The 15,671-nt window shown below is 38.4% G+C and overlaps 1 protein-coding gene across 5 annotated transcripts in view; it reads left to right on the top strand.

Annotated features, from left to right (window-relative positions):
- Window positions 1-15,671, top strand: part of GRIA4 (glutamate ionotropic receptor AMPA type subunit 4) — a 231,302-nt gene that overhangs the window by 171,319 nt on the left and 44,312 nt on the right. For all 5 annotated transcript variants that reach the window (XM_064441286.1, XM_064441287.1, XM_064441289.1 and 2 more), the window contains exons 10-12: window positions 3,000-3,206; window positions 9,910-10,280; window positions 11,620-11,818. In XM_064441286.1, coding sequence (XP_064297356.1) covers window positions 3,000-3,206; window positions 9,910-10,280; window positions 11,620-11,818 — 777 coding nt within the window. The remainder of the gene's footprint in view (window positions 1-2,999; window positions 3,207-9,909; window positions 10,281-11,619; window positions 11,819-15,671) is intronic.

Here is a 15,671-nt window from a genome sequence, read left to right as displayed (position 1 = left end):
AACAAGCGTGGTTCCTCCAAGTCACCCAACAGATCCCTGCCAGAACCCTGGTTTTCTGAGCCCTCACTTGATGGCCCCTCCACTGATGGTGTTGCCGCTGCTTAGACCTACCAAGGACCATTGGACCCCACTGCTTCTCTTCTCAGTGTTCCCTCACAGAACTCACAGGGAGGAGAGCTGAAGTTTATTTAGCCTTTAACAGGAAAAATAAGGCATCTGTCATTTTGCTGTGCAGAGACAGTTGAAATGCTTTTTTTGTAGCAGCCCCATCAGTGATGAGGTGCAGGCAGAAGCACACTGTCTGGGTTTTGGGAGAAGGAGCAGGCTGACCTGGCCTCCTCTGTGTCTGCCTGCTTTGTGTCCCTCTTCAGAATTATTATTTCCTGGTGTGACTATAACTGTATGCCTGTGGCTTGGGATTTATAAGAAAGGATGAATCAGAGGAGCCAGCAGTCACTAACTCTGGTCTTTGAAAAACAAAATTACTTTTGAGGTGCAGTGAGCAAATGTAACTGAAACCTGTAAGGAGAGTCCACAAATGCAGGATACTGGACAAGACTTGGTTGTATTTCTAGCTAGCAGTTGGCTAAATCATAGTCAGGTGACATAGTATTTTTTGCCTCTTTTTATTTGTAACCATTTTTGTGAAATAGCATATGAAGAAAGACCCAGAATTTGGCTTTTCCTCTCATGGGAACAAAGAGCCTATATAAGGGAGGAACATTTGATTTGTATGCCCAAAATACTTCCTAAAATCAAGATCTGCTGCGGAGAGAGGGCAGGACTCATTCTCCTTGCTCTTCTCTCTCCCTGCCTCTGGAAGACAGGTGTTTAAAATTAAGCTGATTTAACTGGGTATATATGGATACAAGAAATGGTGCAGGCTGCTGGTAACACTCTGCAGTTTTCCTTTGAAGATACAAACTCTATGGTCAAAGGCATTGCACTGTATCACTGTAGTAATTACAGTGTGTAGTTAATGCTGTAGCTCAGTGGTCTTCTCAGTGCCCAGGCTGCACGCATCACGATGGTAACAGCTTGTTTTGTGATGGCCCCAGTCCTTGGCAACCCTTAGCCATGCAATGGTCATAACTAGATGCTCAAGAAATGCAACGATCTGCTGTTGTCAACCTCAAATTTCTCTGGGCATTTATACTTATATATAGGTCAAGGAACCAGGTAGTCAGACAGAGTTTGACTTTGAAGTGATCATTGTGGACCCTTTTCTGTGCTCTGTGGTTCCTTCACTGAAGTAATGGCCATAATGCATCAGTGGCCTCCAACACTGGATAACTACTAAAGGATTGTGGCCCAAAGAGGCATGTCCATAGCAGAGAATAACATAAGAAGGAGATGACAGGAGGAGAGATGTTCTGGGAATACACCTGAGAGTGAGACATTCCTCCAGTACTTAGGAACCTGACTCTGTCTTTAAGGAAACACTAGCACTTCCTCATTCCCAAAATGTGTTTAATATAATCTGGGACCTTTCTCTCACATTAAAGTAAATGAACTGCACAACTTTCTCTACTCACATTACACAAAGCTCCGTTCTGCCATCCTTATACAGAGGTGGGTCCTGGGCAGTTACGACAGGGAGTAAACTTACATAAGTTAAAGGAATAGTGCCTCTCTCTTTTCTATTTCTCTGCCTTTTCACCTTATAATAGTAAATTAAGGATACTGTTCAGGCTTGCCTATCAAGTCCTTCTTTTGGGTGACTCCACAACCTGCCAATAGGAGCTATATATTGGTATCCAAAAGGAAAAATTTGTCTGACACACTGAAAAATTTTGGAATTAGTTGATTCAATTCCCCTATTGCTCACGTAATACCACGTATCCTCCATTGTTGAACACCTATTAGAGGTTAGTTACTCATTGCTTACAGCTTATTTTGATGTAGTTTCAGTGAAGCAGAAATTCTCAGACTAGGAAATTCTCAGACTGTAGGAAAGATGTGAACAGGGCAGAGTGCTACCAAGGTTAGTGTCAGAAAAAACAATATTCACCAGGGCCAGCACAGAGAAAACTTAAGTTGCTGGTATTTTGTGATGTAAATTCAAAGAGTGACTTTAGTGGCAGGTGTTTTATCTGGAACTGGCTATGAATATGAATTATGTGAAGTAATTTAAAATACCACCGGAAAGTTAGTTTTACATAATGATTGCTAAATCTGAATTCACACAGAGCAAAATAGAAAAACGTGATGTTAATTTCCCAGTGTGACCTTGATTTCACAATCACATAGTGTTCACTGTTGTGATGGTATGGTTTACACATGGGATGTAAGATCCACTTTGAGACAGGTTTTACTTGTTTTCAGTGGCACTCATCAACCAAAAATATTTCGGTACTTCTTTTTCATACAGCATATAAAGTCAGTGTCAGCTTAAAACTGTTCCTGTCCCTGCATATTGCTTAGATTCATCCTAAAAGACCTTGCAGAATCTGCACTGTTTATTCAAAGGGGAAGATATATGTTTTCCCAGGAACATGTTTCTATGTCCTCTCTAAAATGTATGTAGCCTCTTAGTAACTATGCATTCTAAACCCCAAGAAAGCAAATCATTCAGGCTTTGCATCTGAAATTACATAGATAGTAACCACATTATGTTAGAGGATATGCTTACTTATTGAAGTAAAAAGCATAAATTATATCTTGCGTTATCCCAGTCATCTCATTATGTAGGTTCAATCTCTATTCACACTTTAAATTTAGCATGAGGTCTTTCATTTAAAACAAATTAAAATATGCATTCTTGGATAGTTTTTGTGTTTGTAATTTGTAAGGTTGATAAGTCTTGTGAAATGCGTAAGCCAAACTACAGTGTAAATAGTATACCTTTCCAGAGGATTTCTGTTCATACTTTTTAATCTAAATGTGTTAATCCATGAACTTTTGATAAAATGTGCATTGTGGAGTCAGTAGATGACATGTTACTTTTCAGAGAATATTCTGTATACTTCTCCTTTACAGTTCTACTTCTTTCATTATAGGAAGCCCCATATGTTATGTTCAAGAAAAACCATGATACGTTTGAAGGGAATGACAAGTTTGAAGGATACTGTGTAGATCTGGCGTCAGAAATTGCAAAACATATTGGTATCAAGTACAAAATTGCCATTGTTCCTGATGGAAAATATGGAGCAAGGGATCCAGAGACAAAAATCTGGAATGGGATGGTGGGAGAACTTGTTTATGGGGTAAGCATACCAATTTTTGAAGCAGGATTTAATTTATCATGGTATTAGCCATAAAATAGGAAGTATATGTGCATTTTATTTAACCTTGGCATCACAGAAGAGAAACAGAATTATGTTTCACACCTCTCTGCTTTCATTTATTTTCAAGTGAAACTCAAATAGTTTCCTGCCAATTCTACTCTTTATTCAACTAGTACCTTGTAACATTAGAACATCCATAGTTTGCACATCCTTTAAAAAATCATTAATGTTAGAACTAATGTTAGAGAACATGTATTTCTGCTACACTGTAAAACTTAGTTGGGAAGAATATCACTCATTCATTTTCATGGAATAGGGGACAGATCTTTTAAAAAATATAGGACTCTTGGTCTGGTTTGAGAAATGGAGAATCCACCATCATATATTAAGCAATATTGCAAACCACTACAGACAAGTACACAATTAGGCAATTCAGAATTAAGTCAGACTTTTAAGAAGAACATCAATAATAAAATTTAAGAGAAACCTGGTAAGTTCAGCAACTAAGAGCATTGTTATACAGGGATCTGGAAAAGATTCTTCAGAATAGTGTAACAGTTAACAATTCTGTTGACAACATAAAGTTGTAATATTTAGTAAGAATAGTTCCAAACAATCCAAAGAAATATTTGCAGTATCTGGCATTACCAAAAGTAAAAAAAACTCTGAGCTGTGCTTGGTGATGACTGCCGTTCCTAATATTTGCACTAAGAGCAGATCAGAATTCCGAGAACAGATCAGAATTCTTAGAGAAACCTTCCATTTCAGTGACAGAATAAAAAAAAAAAATCCTAAAACTATTCAGGTGAGAACATTTTCACCAATGAACTCATACCATGCCTTAACCTCCCTATGAAAACCTGCTGCATATGGGTTGGTCCATCCATAGTTGCAGTTTCCACAATTCCAATGGTGGTTAAGGCCACATGTGGCAAAAGCCAAGTGGCTTTTCTTCCAGCTCCATTTCTGTTCCCTTTTGTCAGCTAATATAGCTGATAAATCTTGTCAAAGTGTTCTCCACTAGGAACAATTCAAGGGGCACCTCAACATGAAAGAGACTGCATGCTTTAGGAGTGTGGGAAATGGTGCCCCAAAGTTTTGTTGATTTCCCCTCTACATGGGAAGGTTATACCAGCCTCACAAACCCCTCATTTTGTGTTCTTGGAAGTTCATGGAGGAAGCAACCTCACTTGTGTCTTTCAAGAGTGGAAAAGCTGAATGATCACCAAGTATGTATATCCACTGTAGTGGGTTGGAAGCAGCTCAGCTCTCAGGATTTTAAAAGTCAAGTTTATTTCAGGCTTATTTTATCAAAATGGAGGTGACACCTGGTCTGGCTTTTAATCACAATAGCCATTGCATGGATGTCAATGACTATGCACTGTTTTACACCAGTAGGTTTTTTAAAACATCAAGGAAATTTTATATATTGTCAGAAAATTCCCTTGCCCAGATACAGAGTTTGTACAGCAGAGTTTTGGTGGCCTATCACCTCTTTGAAAATTACAGAGGAAACTTGATAGTTTTCAGTTTGGGTAGTTTTTTTTCCTTTTATTTGTCTTGAAAAATTTGCTTCAGCAAACCCAGACTGCCCTAGTGCTAGACTGAAATACAGAGTGCTGTTAGGAAGCTCACACAGAGGTTCATGCCAGTACTGGAACGTGGCCGGCTGCTGTTAACATAGCTGAAAGCAACAAAACTTACAGGCATAAGGAACCTGTTGCAAATAACCTGCATGAAGATGACGTCTTTTTTTGTAATGAAAAAGAATGAGGTGAAGGCTCTTTAAAGGTTTGATGGCACAGTTTAAAAGCTCCTGCACAACTATTGATTTAGGAAGGCTGCAGTCTGATTGTAATTTTGGAGCTGAGCCACAGCAAAGTTCTTTGAGCTGCTTTTTTATTGAAGGAACTAATGGAAGTCCGCTGTTGCCCAGTATATTTGCTGTGCTACTGTTTGAAGGCTTCCTTAGGCTATATCTATCCCAGTATATCAGTGGTACCAGGGAATATCCCTGGGCACTGAATCTTGCTTGCATAACTGTTACATTGCAACAATGGTTCCTGCTATATTTTAAGCCTATAATTACTCTCCAAAACAATTTTGGAGCCCAGCTGCACACTAGCATGGGGGAGAGACCATTCCCTATAAGCAGCTTGAAGGCAGCCATTCTGGTATAGAAGTTAAATAACTTTCATGGTAGCGACACAGATTGTCCTGTGCCAGCTGGCCTTAGGGCCAAGAGCTACTCCAAGCATGTTTAATGTACTTTTACAGGTGTAGCTTTAAAGGAAATCATTCTTCCTGTTAACTTATAAAAGTTTGCTGCTTAAGATTTCTGTAGGGTATCCATGAAGAGCATCCTCCTTGCAACTTCCTTGAGCCCTTGCCAGATGATTTAGCAAACGTCAGCTTCCCTGGCGTATTCCATATAGAGAAAGTGGAAAAATCAGTCAGCCAGACTTTCCTGCAAAGCTGCGCTATACGAGGATGTTCATCTTCTCTGGTAGATCCCCAAATCATAAACACAAGTACTCTGAGTAGCTGGCTGTGCTTCAAACTAGGCTTTTTGTATGCAGCCAGGATTGGGACAGAATTTGCAACTGAATTAGCAAGTTAACAAGACAATATATTTGGGAAACATTTTACAGCTTCTAATTCCCAACCACATTAAAGGATTAACAGACAGTTTTGTGCCAGCCAGTCAGACTGATCCTTTTCTGTGCCACATGAAAGGCTCCCCTCCTCTCCAGCAGTTTACACCATACCCCAATGCCACTTAGCCCCATCTGTGTTACTGAGAGTGGACACGTGTGCCAGTTTCATCCAACGATCCCTTGAGAGCCATATGCGCCGTTGGTGGTTCCAGTAGCGGGACACCTTCAGATACTGCACAGAGCAGCTTGGTTGTCACCTAAACTTCGTCGTTCATTTTTCCGTCGTGTCCCAGGGGAAACAGTGTAAGAAGTGCTGTGTTGTATAGTTTTGCTATGACTGTAAAGAAGGGCAGGGCAGGGGGAGTTATTTTCCTGTTTTGTTTGTAACACTCTTAAAAACAACCAGGAAATCTTGGTCATTTGTCCCTGATCTATCTGAATGCCTGCAGTAATCCATGTGGGACTCTTGAGCCCTTGATATCAACCTCACAGGAGAAATCCTGGCTGGGGATGAAATGCCAGTAAGCACATGTAACAGGTGTTTCCAAATGCTCTAACAGTCCGCCCCAGTTAGGTATTCATTCACCTGACACAGAATGCTATTCTTTCACTGCTTAATACAAAAGGTCACAACTCATTTCTGTTTAGAATCTGAGAAGCCATGAGCTTCTGAAGCTGAAATTATTTACTGCATTATTTTTCTCAGATAGCTTTATCACCTTCATACAATTTGTACTAAGCATAGATTTTATTCACAAGGTTTTAATAATAGGTTCTGGAAAAGTAAAAGTCTCTTACCATCAGACTTAATCTAGTCTCATTGTATAATACTGGAAGAATCCAGAATCCATCTGTACTTGGTAGTGGTGCAGCCTTGATTGAAATGCTGTTACAGATGCAGTTGCTTCAAGTGTGAAGTATCATTAGCCTTTTTCAAAACAGATTTCACTGGCAACAAAATCATTAATTGTTTGCCACATTGTTACATTGTTAATAATTTAAATCCATAATTATATGGTGTAGATTAACTGGGCAAAGCACAAATGCTGATGATTATAAGGCACAGCTATTGTGATTATTTAGCTTTCAACAACAAAGAGTTTATATAGGCCTTAATGCGGCACACAGTAGTCTTACAAAAATAACAAATAATACGATCAGATTGGAGAGACTGGACTTTCTCCAATTATTTGGCATCTAATTGTGACCTCTCTCTGTACTGTCCCTTTACATTCATTGGCATGAAACGGCTTTGTTTACATTATGAATCACCTGACATTAGATCACTATGGTAATGAAATGGGATAAGTACCTATTTCTCCTCTTTAACTCCTTAAAGTAGTGGAGGCAGCTAGTTCTGATGCAGTTTGAGTTCTGCATGTGAGCATTTAAATTTGGTAAGGTTACTCTTACCCAGTGTTTCACACACAATATGCAGTGCACTAACTAGGTTTTTAAAATCTCCACAATTCACACTAAAATGGTGCTGTCACTTTTCCACCTTACACCGTAAAAACTAACAACCCTCAAGGATCCTTGTTTTAATCCCGGTAGCAATCTCCAGGCACAAAAACAAAGTGTTAGCCAACACTTTTGAAGACCAGTGACCAGGTGTATCATTTACACGGTGTTAAGGAAGATACTGCTATGTGACAAATACAGAGAAGATTAGCAGTGATACATCACAGCTTCCCAGTCTTTCAGTTAATTCATTTCAAGGACTCCACATTAGGTGTTCACAGTAGCTGAAATTTAGGAGTACAAAAGACAGTGACTCTAAGGGAGGAAACCATCCTTCTAGAAAAAAAGGAATTAATGAGTGAGATGGAATATAAAAATATGCAGCAATGCCAGTAGCCCAAACCATCCTACAGTCCCTAGACTACAGAAACCAAATTTACTTTACAGTTTTCAGTCATGTTATTGGTCTTCATATAGTACCCATCTTCATAAAATATCTGTTTTAATCAGACTTATGTATTCACAAGACTTCAAGCCAAATTCTTTAAAATGCCTTCTATTACTAAATTTACATTAAAATTCAGACAATTAGCACTATTTTCGTAATGTTTACCCAAAACATCAGCACCAGAGATAATGTCTGATACACTTGCAAAATCATTGTTTTAATTGGGTTGCTTAAACTATAATATCTTTATATAAAATTATGTTGATAAGTATTTGCATCACAATTATTTCAGAATGACAGATATAATCTGGTGGTTAATACATAGCAATTTTAATACAAATTTGCACTCTGGGGCCATTGCACTCGAATGAGTAATTTCTTTTGAATTATTCAAAATTATACAGCTACCAAAATAGGTTTAAATTTAAACTACGTGAAATTAATTTTAAATTAAATTCCATAAAATATATATAGTTCAGTTTAACTTAGTGTATAAAATAACAAAAACATTATTTTAAATGCATTTATCTGTTTCGAAGTTGTAGGATGGCAAAAAAGCCTACATTTCCATTTCTTTTTTTCTTTATCGCACAAGCTATTTATATAGCACTTAGATTAAACTACTTAAGCACATCCTTAATTTTCAGTATGTTTTAATCTCATTGAAATTGATGGGATTTAAATATATCCTTGTATATTTTACTGAATATGAATGTCCTTAAGAACGTCCTAAAAGGCAAACATGCTTAAATGCTTTGCTTAACTATAGGCTATGGACTACATCTGAAGATGCTACCCTGTAAGATGAATTTGGGCCAACTAAGTATGTAGAAAATAAAATGACAGTTCTATTATGGAGATTTATGAATAGCTCTTAATTTTGAAGACGACTGGGCCTGAGGTGGGGTAAATATAGGCAGATTATCTCATACATTGAGGCTTGAAGCAGAGTAATGCCACTGCAGAAGGCAGGTTGTGAGTATACCTTAATTACAGACAACACCAAGTGTTCTCAAAATACGCCCAGTTACCCTCCTTAGCCCATAAGCCGTATAGAAGTCCAAGCTGGCCACAGAGCACAGGCTCTGCTCTGTGTATCCATCTAGATACAGCACCACAGTGATGAACAGGAGAAAGGTTTCAGCAGCTCCTGCATCTGTTCCCCTCCCACCACTGCCTCTTTTGTCCCGGTTCCTCTTAGAGTTCCCCTCTTAAGCACTGCTGTAGTGACAGCTTTGGTGTACAAGGCAAGGCAAGCAGGAAACTTTAATGTAATGTTGAGTCCCTAGTAACAGAAATGACCCATCAGCACAGCTAGAATACCTTAGAGTTCACACAGCCATCATTGTTAGCAGCCATAATCACCACCATCGTCAATAACAATTCATTCAAGACTGGCATCTTCATTCTAAAAACATATTAAAGAAACATACTAAAAATTATTCTTGTCTCTAATGAGAATGAATTCAACACACTTTTTATCCTTTTTTTTTTGCATGATTTTGTACAGCTGTTTTCTGCATACTTGCTTTTTTGCAGTGTTTAAAAATCTCATTCATTCCTATTGAACTGTCTTTCCCCCAAGACAACTGTGTGCGGTTTTGTGGCATCACGACAAGAGTTAATCACCTTTGCTGCTTCATGCTATTTAGAACTTCCTTGAGTCTGTGAACTGGCTTCCCTTGAAGAATAATTGTATCTTACAAAAATATAATAAATTACTGTTTCTGGGATCTCATTAAAAAATCTCTATGCATTCAGTGACAATAGGGTCATTCTCATTTTTCATTCTTCCTTGAATTCCTTTACTTTAAATCGAAACTAATGATCTACCTACACTGTTGCCCACCTCTGTAAGATTTGAGAGTCTTCTCCTTAGAGGGAAAATGAAGTATTTCTACAATTCTGTAAAATAAAAACCTGCAATGTGTATGTTTTATTGAAAGTATATTGAGTATATACAGACTGTGATAGAAAGGAACGGAAAGATGGTATAAAGAACATGTAAGCCACACTGTCCTCATGTTAATGACATACCTTTGGAATTAGCTGCTTATCTGAGTGTATAAGCCAAATCCAATTAATCTATACATCTATATTTCTTTTTTCTTTATAGAAAGCAGAGATTGCTGTTGCGCCTCTGACCATCACTTTGGTACGAGAAGAGGTCATTGATTTTTCTAAGCCTTTTATGAGTTTGGGGATATCCATTATGATCAAAAAACCCCAGAAATCTAAACCAGGAGTGTTTTCCTTCTTGGACCCTTTGGCGTATGAGATCTGGATGTGCATAGTCTTTGCCTACATTGGTGTCAGTGTGGTCCTGTTCCTAGTTAGCAGGTTTAGCCCATATGAGTGGCACACAGAAGAACCAGAGGATGGGAAAGAAGGACCCAGTGACCAGCCGCCCAATGAGTTTGGCATATTCAACAGCCTCTGGTTTTCCCTGGGTGCCTTTATGCAACAAGGATGTGATATTTCCCCAAGGTTTGTGTCAAATCTTTTTACATTTGCATTTCATCTTCAACACTGAAGCATAAAAATCTTCCTTTGTTTATTTTCCTGGCAGTGTTTTGAAGTTCATTCTTTAGGAAGCCTTTTCATTTTCTTCTTTTTTAATAGCTATGATAAGGGCAACAGAGAATCTGCTTTGAATTTCAGTCATTACTATTATTTTACATATGTCAATGTGCATAAACCACAACCAGCTCTCAGAAACAGCAGGTATACACAGGGGCAATTCCACTGCGTTGACTTCAGAGTAACTGTGCTGTTGCTAAATTAGTTCAATTGTATTACAATTATGAAACTCAGACTATTGTGCTGAATATTTGCCTTGCATGAATTTATGTCCCATTTCTGTTCCCTATGAAATTCTACAGCACTGCTTCCAGAATATTGCTATCTGTGAGAGAGAGAATATTTGACCACCTCTTTCTGAGAAGCCACGCTGTATGGCTAAGCTATGCCTTACAGAGTGGGTGCCTTGGATGTAATATATGATCCCAGTCCTGAATTTCTCAACCTTTTAAGATGTTCTGGAACTTTAGTGTGCAGTAACTACAACTTCTTAATTAAACATTATGACCCAATCTTTCAAACTTGAATGCTTCATTTTAGCCATTAACAATGAGATTTTGAGAGTGTTCAGCACTGGCCTAACTCTGCTATTACTGAAGTTAGCAATAAAACTTCTACTGATTAAGACTGGATGTACATTACTCTGCAACAGCCTTCTCAACAAATTACAGATATTAAAATGGAAAATATAATTTTTTACCTAACATAAATATCTGCGTAACCACAAAATGCTTGCTTCTTAAATGAGAAAAGTGTGAAAGTTCAAATGATGGCAGTAGCTTGGAGAATATTTGATAAGTTTGGGTGACAGGAACATTTTAATCCTAGAGCCATCATAATCCATTTGCAAAGCCTTTCTGTCTTTTTTTTTTTTTAAGAGGAAACCGAGAAAGCTACTGATTTGCAACTACCATGCTTTCCTTTCGTCTCCAAAGAGAGATTACCTATCCAGTATTTTGGACAAAATTTTTCTGTGTTAGGCATTTCCTGAAATAATAACACCAGGATTACTGTTCAAGAGAATTCAAATTTACGTATCTGCTAGATACGTATTAATACAGTGGACTCTGTACTGTAGGCATTAAGATTCAAGACAAAAAGCATTTATTAGTATTTAAAAAGCAAAATATGTCCCTCCCATTGACTGTTACTTAGTGACACATGTTCAGCAATAATGGTGCCTTCTCTCTTTCTCTCTTTGTGGCTTAAGAGACAGGAAAATGTGCATTATCTTATCCGTGTTTAGATCCCTCTCAGGTCGCATTGTTGGAGGTGTCTGGTGGTTCTTCACGCTCATCATTATTTCATCCTACACTGCTAACCTCGCTGCTTTCTTGACTGTTGAGCGAATGGTCTCACCCATAGAAAGTGCAGAAGACCTTGCCAAACAAACCGAAATTGCTTATGGGACACTGGACTCAGGGTCAACCAAAGAGTTCTTCAGAGTAAGTTGGCATGTCCATTAGAGCAGCCCTCCCTACCCACTGCTCTTGTAAGATGCTTGGAAGGGTGAAATAATGTTACTTCGCAATTATATGTAATATAGTTTGTAACTCCTGCAATACTTCAGCTACATTTTTACCTCCACAACACCATTTGTTGGAGTCTTCAGTTATTTTAATTTGTGGAAAGCTTATTGATCCTGTCACATTGGGCAAAAGAGGTGCCCCAAGGGATACTGAAGCCAGTGATAATTAAAGCAGTGTTGTACTGTTGATTCATCTGAAGCTACGGTACTGAAATGATGCACCACATTGAAAGCCTATGATGATAACAATGAGTCTTGCAGGTTTTGTTTCTGTGTCCTGGTTTCGGCTGGGATAGAGTTGATCTTCCTTCTAGTAGCTGATATAGTTCTGTGTTTTGGGTTGAGTATGAGAATAATGTTAGTAACACACTGAAGTTTTAGTTGTTGTTGGGTAGTGCTTGTACTAGTCAAGGACCTTTCCAGCCTCCCATGCTCTGCCGGATGCACAAGAAGCCAGGAGGGGAGGGGGCACAGCCAAGACAGCTGATCCAGTGAGGCCAAAGGGATATTCAATCCCATGTGACATCATGCCCAGTATATTAACTGGGGGGAGTTGGCTGGGGGTCAGCAATCATGGCTTGGGGACTGGCTGGGCATCGGTTGGCAGGTGGTGAGCTGTTGCATCACTTGTTTTTCCTGGGTTTTGTTTCTTTCTCTCCCTCTCTCGTTTTCATTTCTGTGACTATTTTTATATTTATTATTATATTTCATTTAATTTCAATTATTAAACTGTTCTTATCTCAACCCATGAGTTTTCTTACTATTGCTCTTCAGATTCTCTCCCCATCTCACTGAGAGGGAGGGTGAGCAAGCAGCTGTGTGGTGTTTGGTTGCCGACTGGGGCTAAACCATGACACTACTTTGGATTTGACTGTGTGCATTTTGCTTTAGGGTCTTGGGTGGTGGGCAGGAAATGTGTTTTTTAATTTGCTGACTTTCGAGTTAATAATAAAGATTAAATATATCTCAGAGGGATGTGGTTGGAGCATTAGGAAACAGTCTAAATAACCATTCTTAAGTCTGTGCTGTCTGTATTGATTACTTCATTTTCATTTGCTTTCTTTTGCTAGCGTGGTTGGTATGTAATCCTCATTGTTTGCCAGCTGGAAAACAGGGAGCCTGGACATCACAATAAGTACATAATAAAGAGTCCCTCCTGCTTTATTTCGTGTCTCTAGGAGATGAAAGTTAAGCCTAGCTAACTGAACTTGTGTGAGTTTAGTGTTTGAACATGACTCTCAATAAATGCTGTGAACCAGTAATCCTTCCTTGAAAATTACACAGCATTATTTATCTGAAAGATGCAGCTTAAGGCATTTTTAGAAGAAAGGAAGATGGAGTGATAATTTCTTCTTATTGTCTAATTGAAAGGGGACTGTTCTGTGTAGGAACTCCCACACGCCTTGACTGTTTTCAGTTTGGCCAAACTGAATTCAGTGAATCATTAACAAAATCATGGATGGGATTTGTGAGCTGTAGACAGTATCAATTCAAGGACAGCTGCTCAATGTCCCCCAAAAGAGAAATAACCTTCTTACTGCAAGAGATATCCCCATAGAACTTGCAAATATTTTCTATTAGCTGTAAAAAGATTATGTCTTATAAAACTGTTGGAGCGGGTCCAGAGGAGGGTGACAAAAATGATCCAAGGGCTGGAGCACCTCTCCTGTGAGGGCAGGCTGAGAGAGTTGGGGTTGTTCAGCCTGAAGAAGAGAAGGCTGAGGGGAGACCTTATTGTGGCCTTTCAGTACCTAAAGGGGGACTGTAGGAAGGATGGGGCAACCTATTTAGCAAGGCCTATTGTGACAGGACAAGGGATAATAGTTTTAAAATAAAGGAGGGTAGATTTAGACTGGATATAAGGAAAAAATTTTTTACGACGAGTGTGGTGAAGCACTGGAATGGGTTGCCTAGAGAGGTAGTGGAGGCCGCATCCCTAGAGACATTCAAGGTCAGGTTGGACGGGGCTCTGAGCAATGTGATCTAGTTGAAGATGTCCCTGCTCACTGCAGGGGGGTTGGACTAGATGACCTCTAAAGGTCCCTTTCAACCTAAACCATTCTATGATTCTATATAAATGGCACTTAACCTTAACACACAGCAGTTGAGCCTTCACATAATGAAGCTGTCCAAGGAGTTTAGTCTAAGATAGTTTTCCAGATTTCTTCTGTAGACGCTGGAGAAAAAAAAGCACCCCTGTGCATCCTGTATGGGACAAATGTGTTATGTTGAAATAAATCACCCTTTAACATATCCTTCTCTTTGCATCAACTCTAGTGGGATCCCACTGAAATAGCTAGAGTGCTTGGTACCTCATGTTTTAATGGATAGAGTTCAGTGTCAGGTTTCTAGCTACACCTGTCTTTTTCTATAGTCAGGGTGTTGGTATACACATGAATATGACACTACAGATGCTCTCTGGAGCCTTAATTTTTACCCCAAGTGGTAGAAACACAGCTTGTGGTCCCTAGAAGCTCTGATTTCGTATCAGATGTCTGCAAAAATGGTGACATTAGGTTATAGGAGGCTTGGCTGAGAATTTAAATATTTTGATCCTGAGGTGGCCAAATTCCCTATTTTATTGAAGAGTCTAATCCCTCAGTACTAATTATTTATATCCGTCTGTGCTTAACCCATAGATTCTTCTTTAGCTCAGTTTGTGGAAAGTTAGGTATTTAATTCTGGGAATTCCAGTTTCAGTCCATCACAAGCTGAAGTGGTAACCACAATGTATGCATACAAATAGTTCTTTCAACTAGAATGAAGCTGTGATGATAGTTAAAAACATGATGCTGAGGACCAGGCAGTTTATTTAACTCTGGTTTTATTAGTTTGTTGCACTCTGAAGAGTATGCAGTGCTTGCAGTTTATTAGGTGATGATGCAAAAATTAATTCCCAAGGAAATAGTAAAGAATGACGGAATTGAGCTGTTTTCTTAAGAGAATCAAAACACTTTTACAAGCTATTGTTTTGAAGTAATGAGGTCAGATCTTTTAACATAAAAAGTCTTGATCACAAAATGTCTTGATTCTTTTAAATCACCCTGTAAACACAGATAGTTTTTTGTTTGAATCAATATTTCACGCAAGATCGCTCCTTAAAGAGAAGAGTCTTTCTATATGTCTCTATAATGACAGCCATTCTTTCACTTTAATCTTAAAGTGTTAAGAGAAAAAAAAAAAAAGAAGGAAAATCAATGTCCTCTTTATATTTTTTTCTTTATTTCAAAATACAAAAGGAAACTTAAAAGTAACTTCAAATACTAAATATAGTTGCATATGCAAAATTTGAAGCTTTATCAAGATTTAACTGTGTTGATCACTTTTATAAAAATGGTGTAGTGTAATTGAGGCTCTGTTGTCAAATGATTTCTAATCTCTGCAACATATAGTGATTGTCAATGATTTTGTATGCGCTATTTCTGAGAATATTTTTCATAAAACAGGGACAAAGATATCATTGACACAAATATTTGCACAAACACTGTTTGCATAATACATAAAGTAAGACCTAGCCTGAAACAATAGCAGGAGAAGACTTGTTTCCCAAGTCTAACATTTTGTGTGGTTGGAAGCAAACATCATCAGTTTGGTAATTAAAATCCTGTGTAACTTTTCTGTCAGTGATTACTATCTGGCTGAAGATGAGTCTTCAGTACATTTTCTCATCATTTGATCATTTCTGATCAAGATGTCAGAAACTCTAAACAGCTATTCAGTCTGCTTTGATTCTAGATTGAAAACAGAGAAGGGAAAAGTCGTTTTAAAGC

The sequence above is a fragment of the Phalacrocorax carbo genome, chromosome 1, assembly GCF_963921805.1.
Source record: "Phalacrocorax carbo chromosome 1, bPhaCar2.1, whole genome shotgun sequence".
NCBI lineage: Eukaryota > Metazoa > Chordata > Aves > Suliformes > Phalacrocoracidae > Phalacrocorax > Phalacrocorax carbo.
The sequence above is the reverse complement of the archived record's forward strand: the minus strand, read 5'-3'. Positions and strand labels throughout refer to the sequence as shown.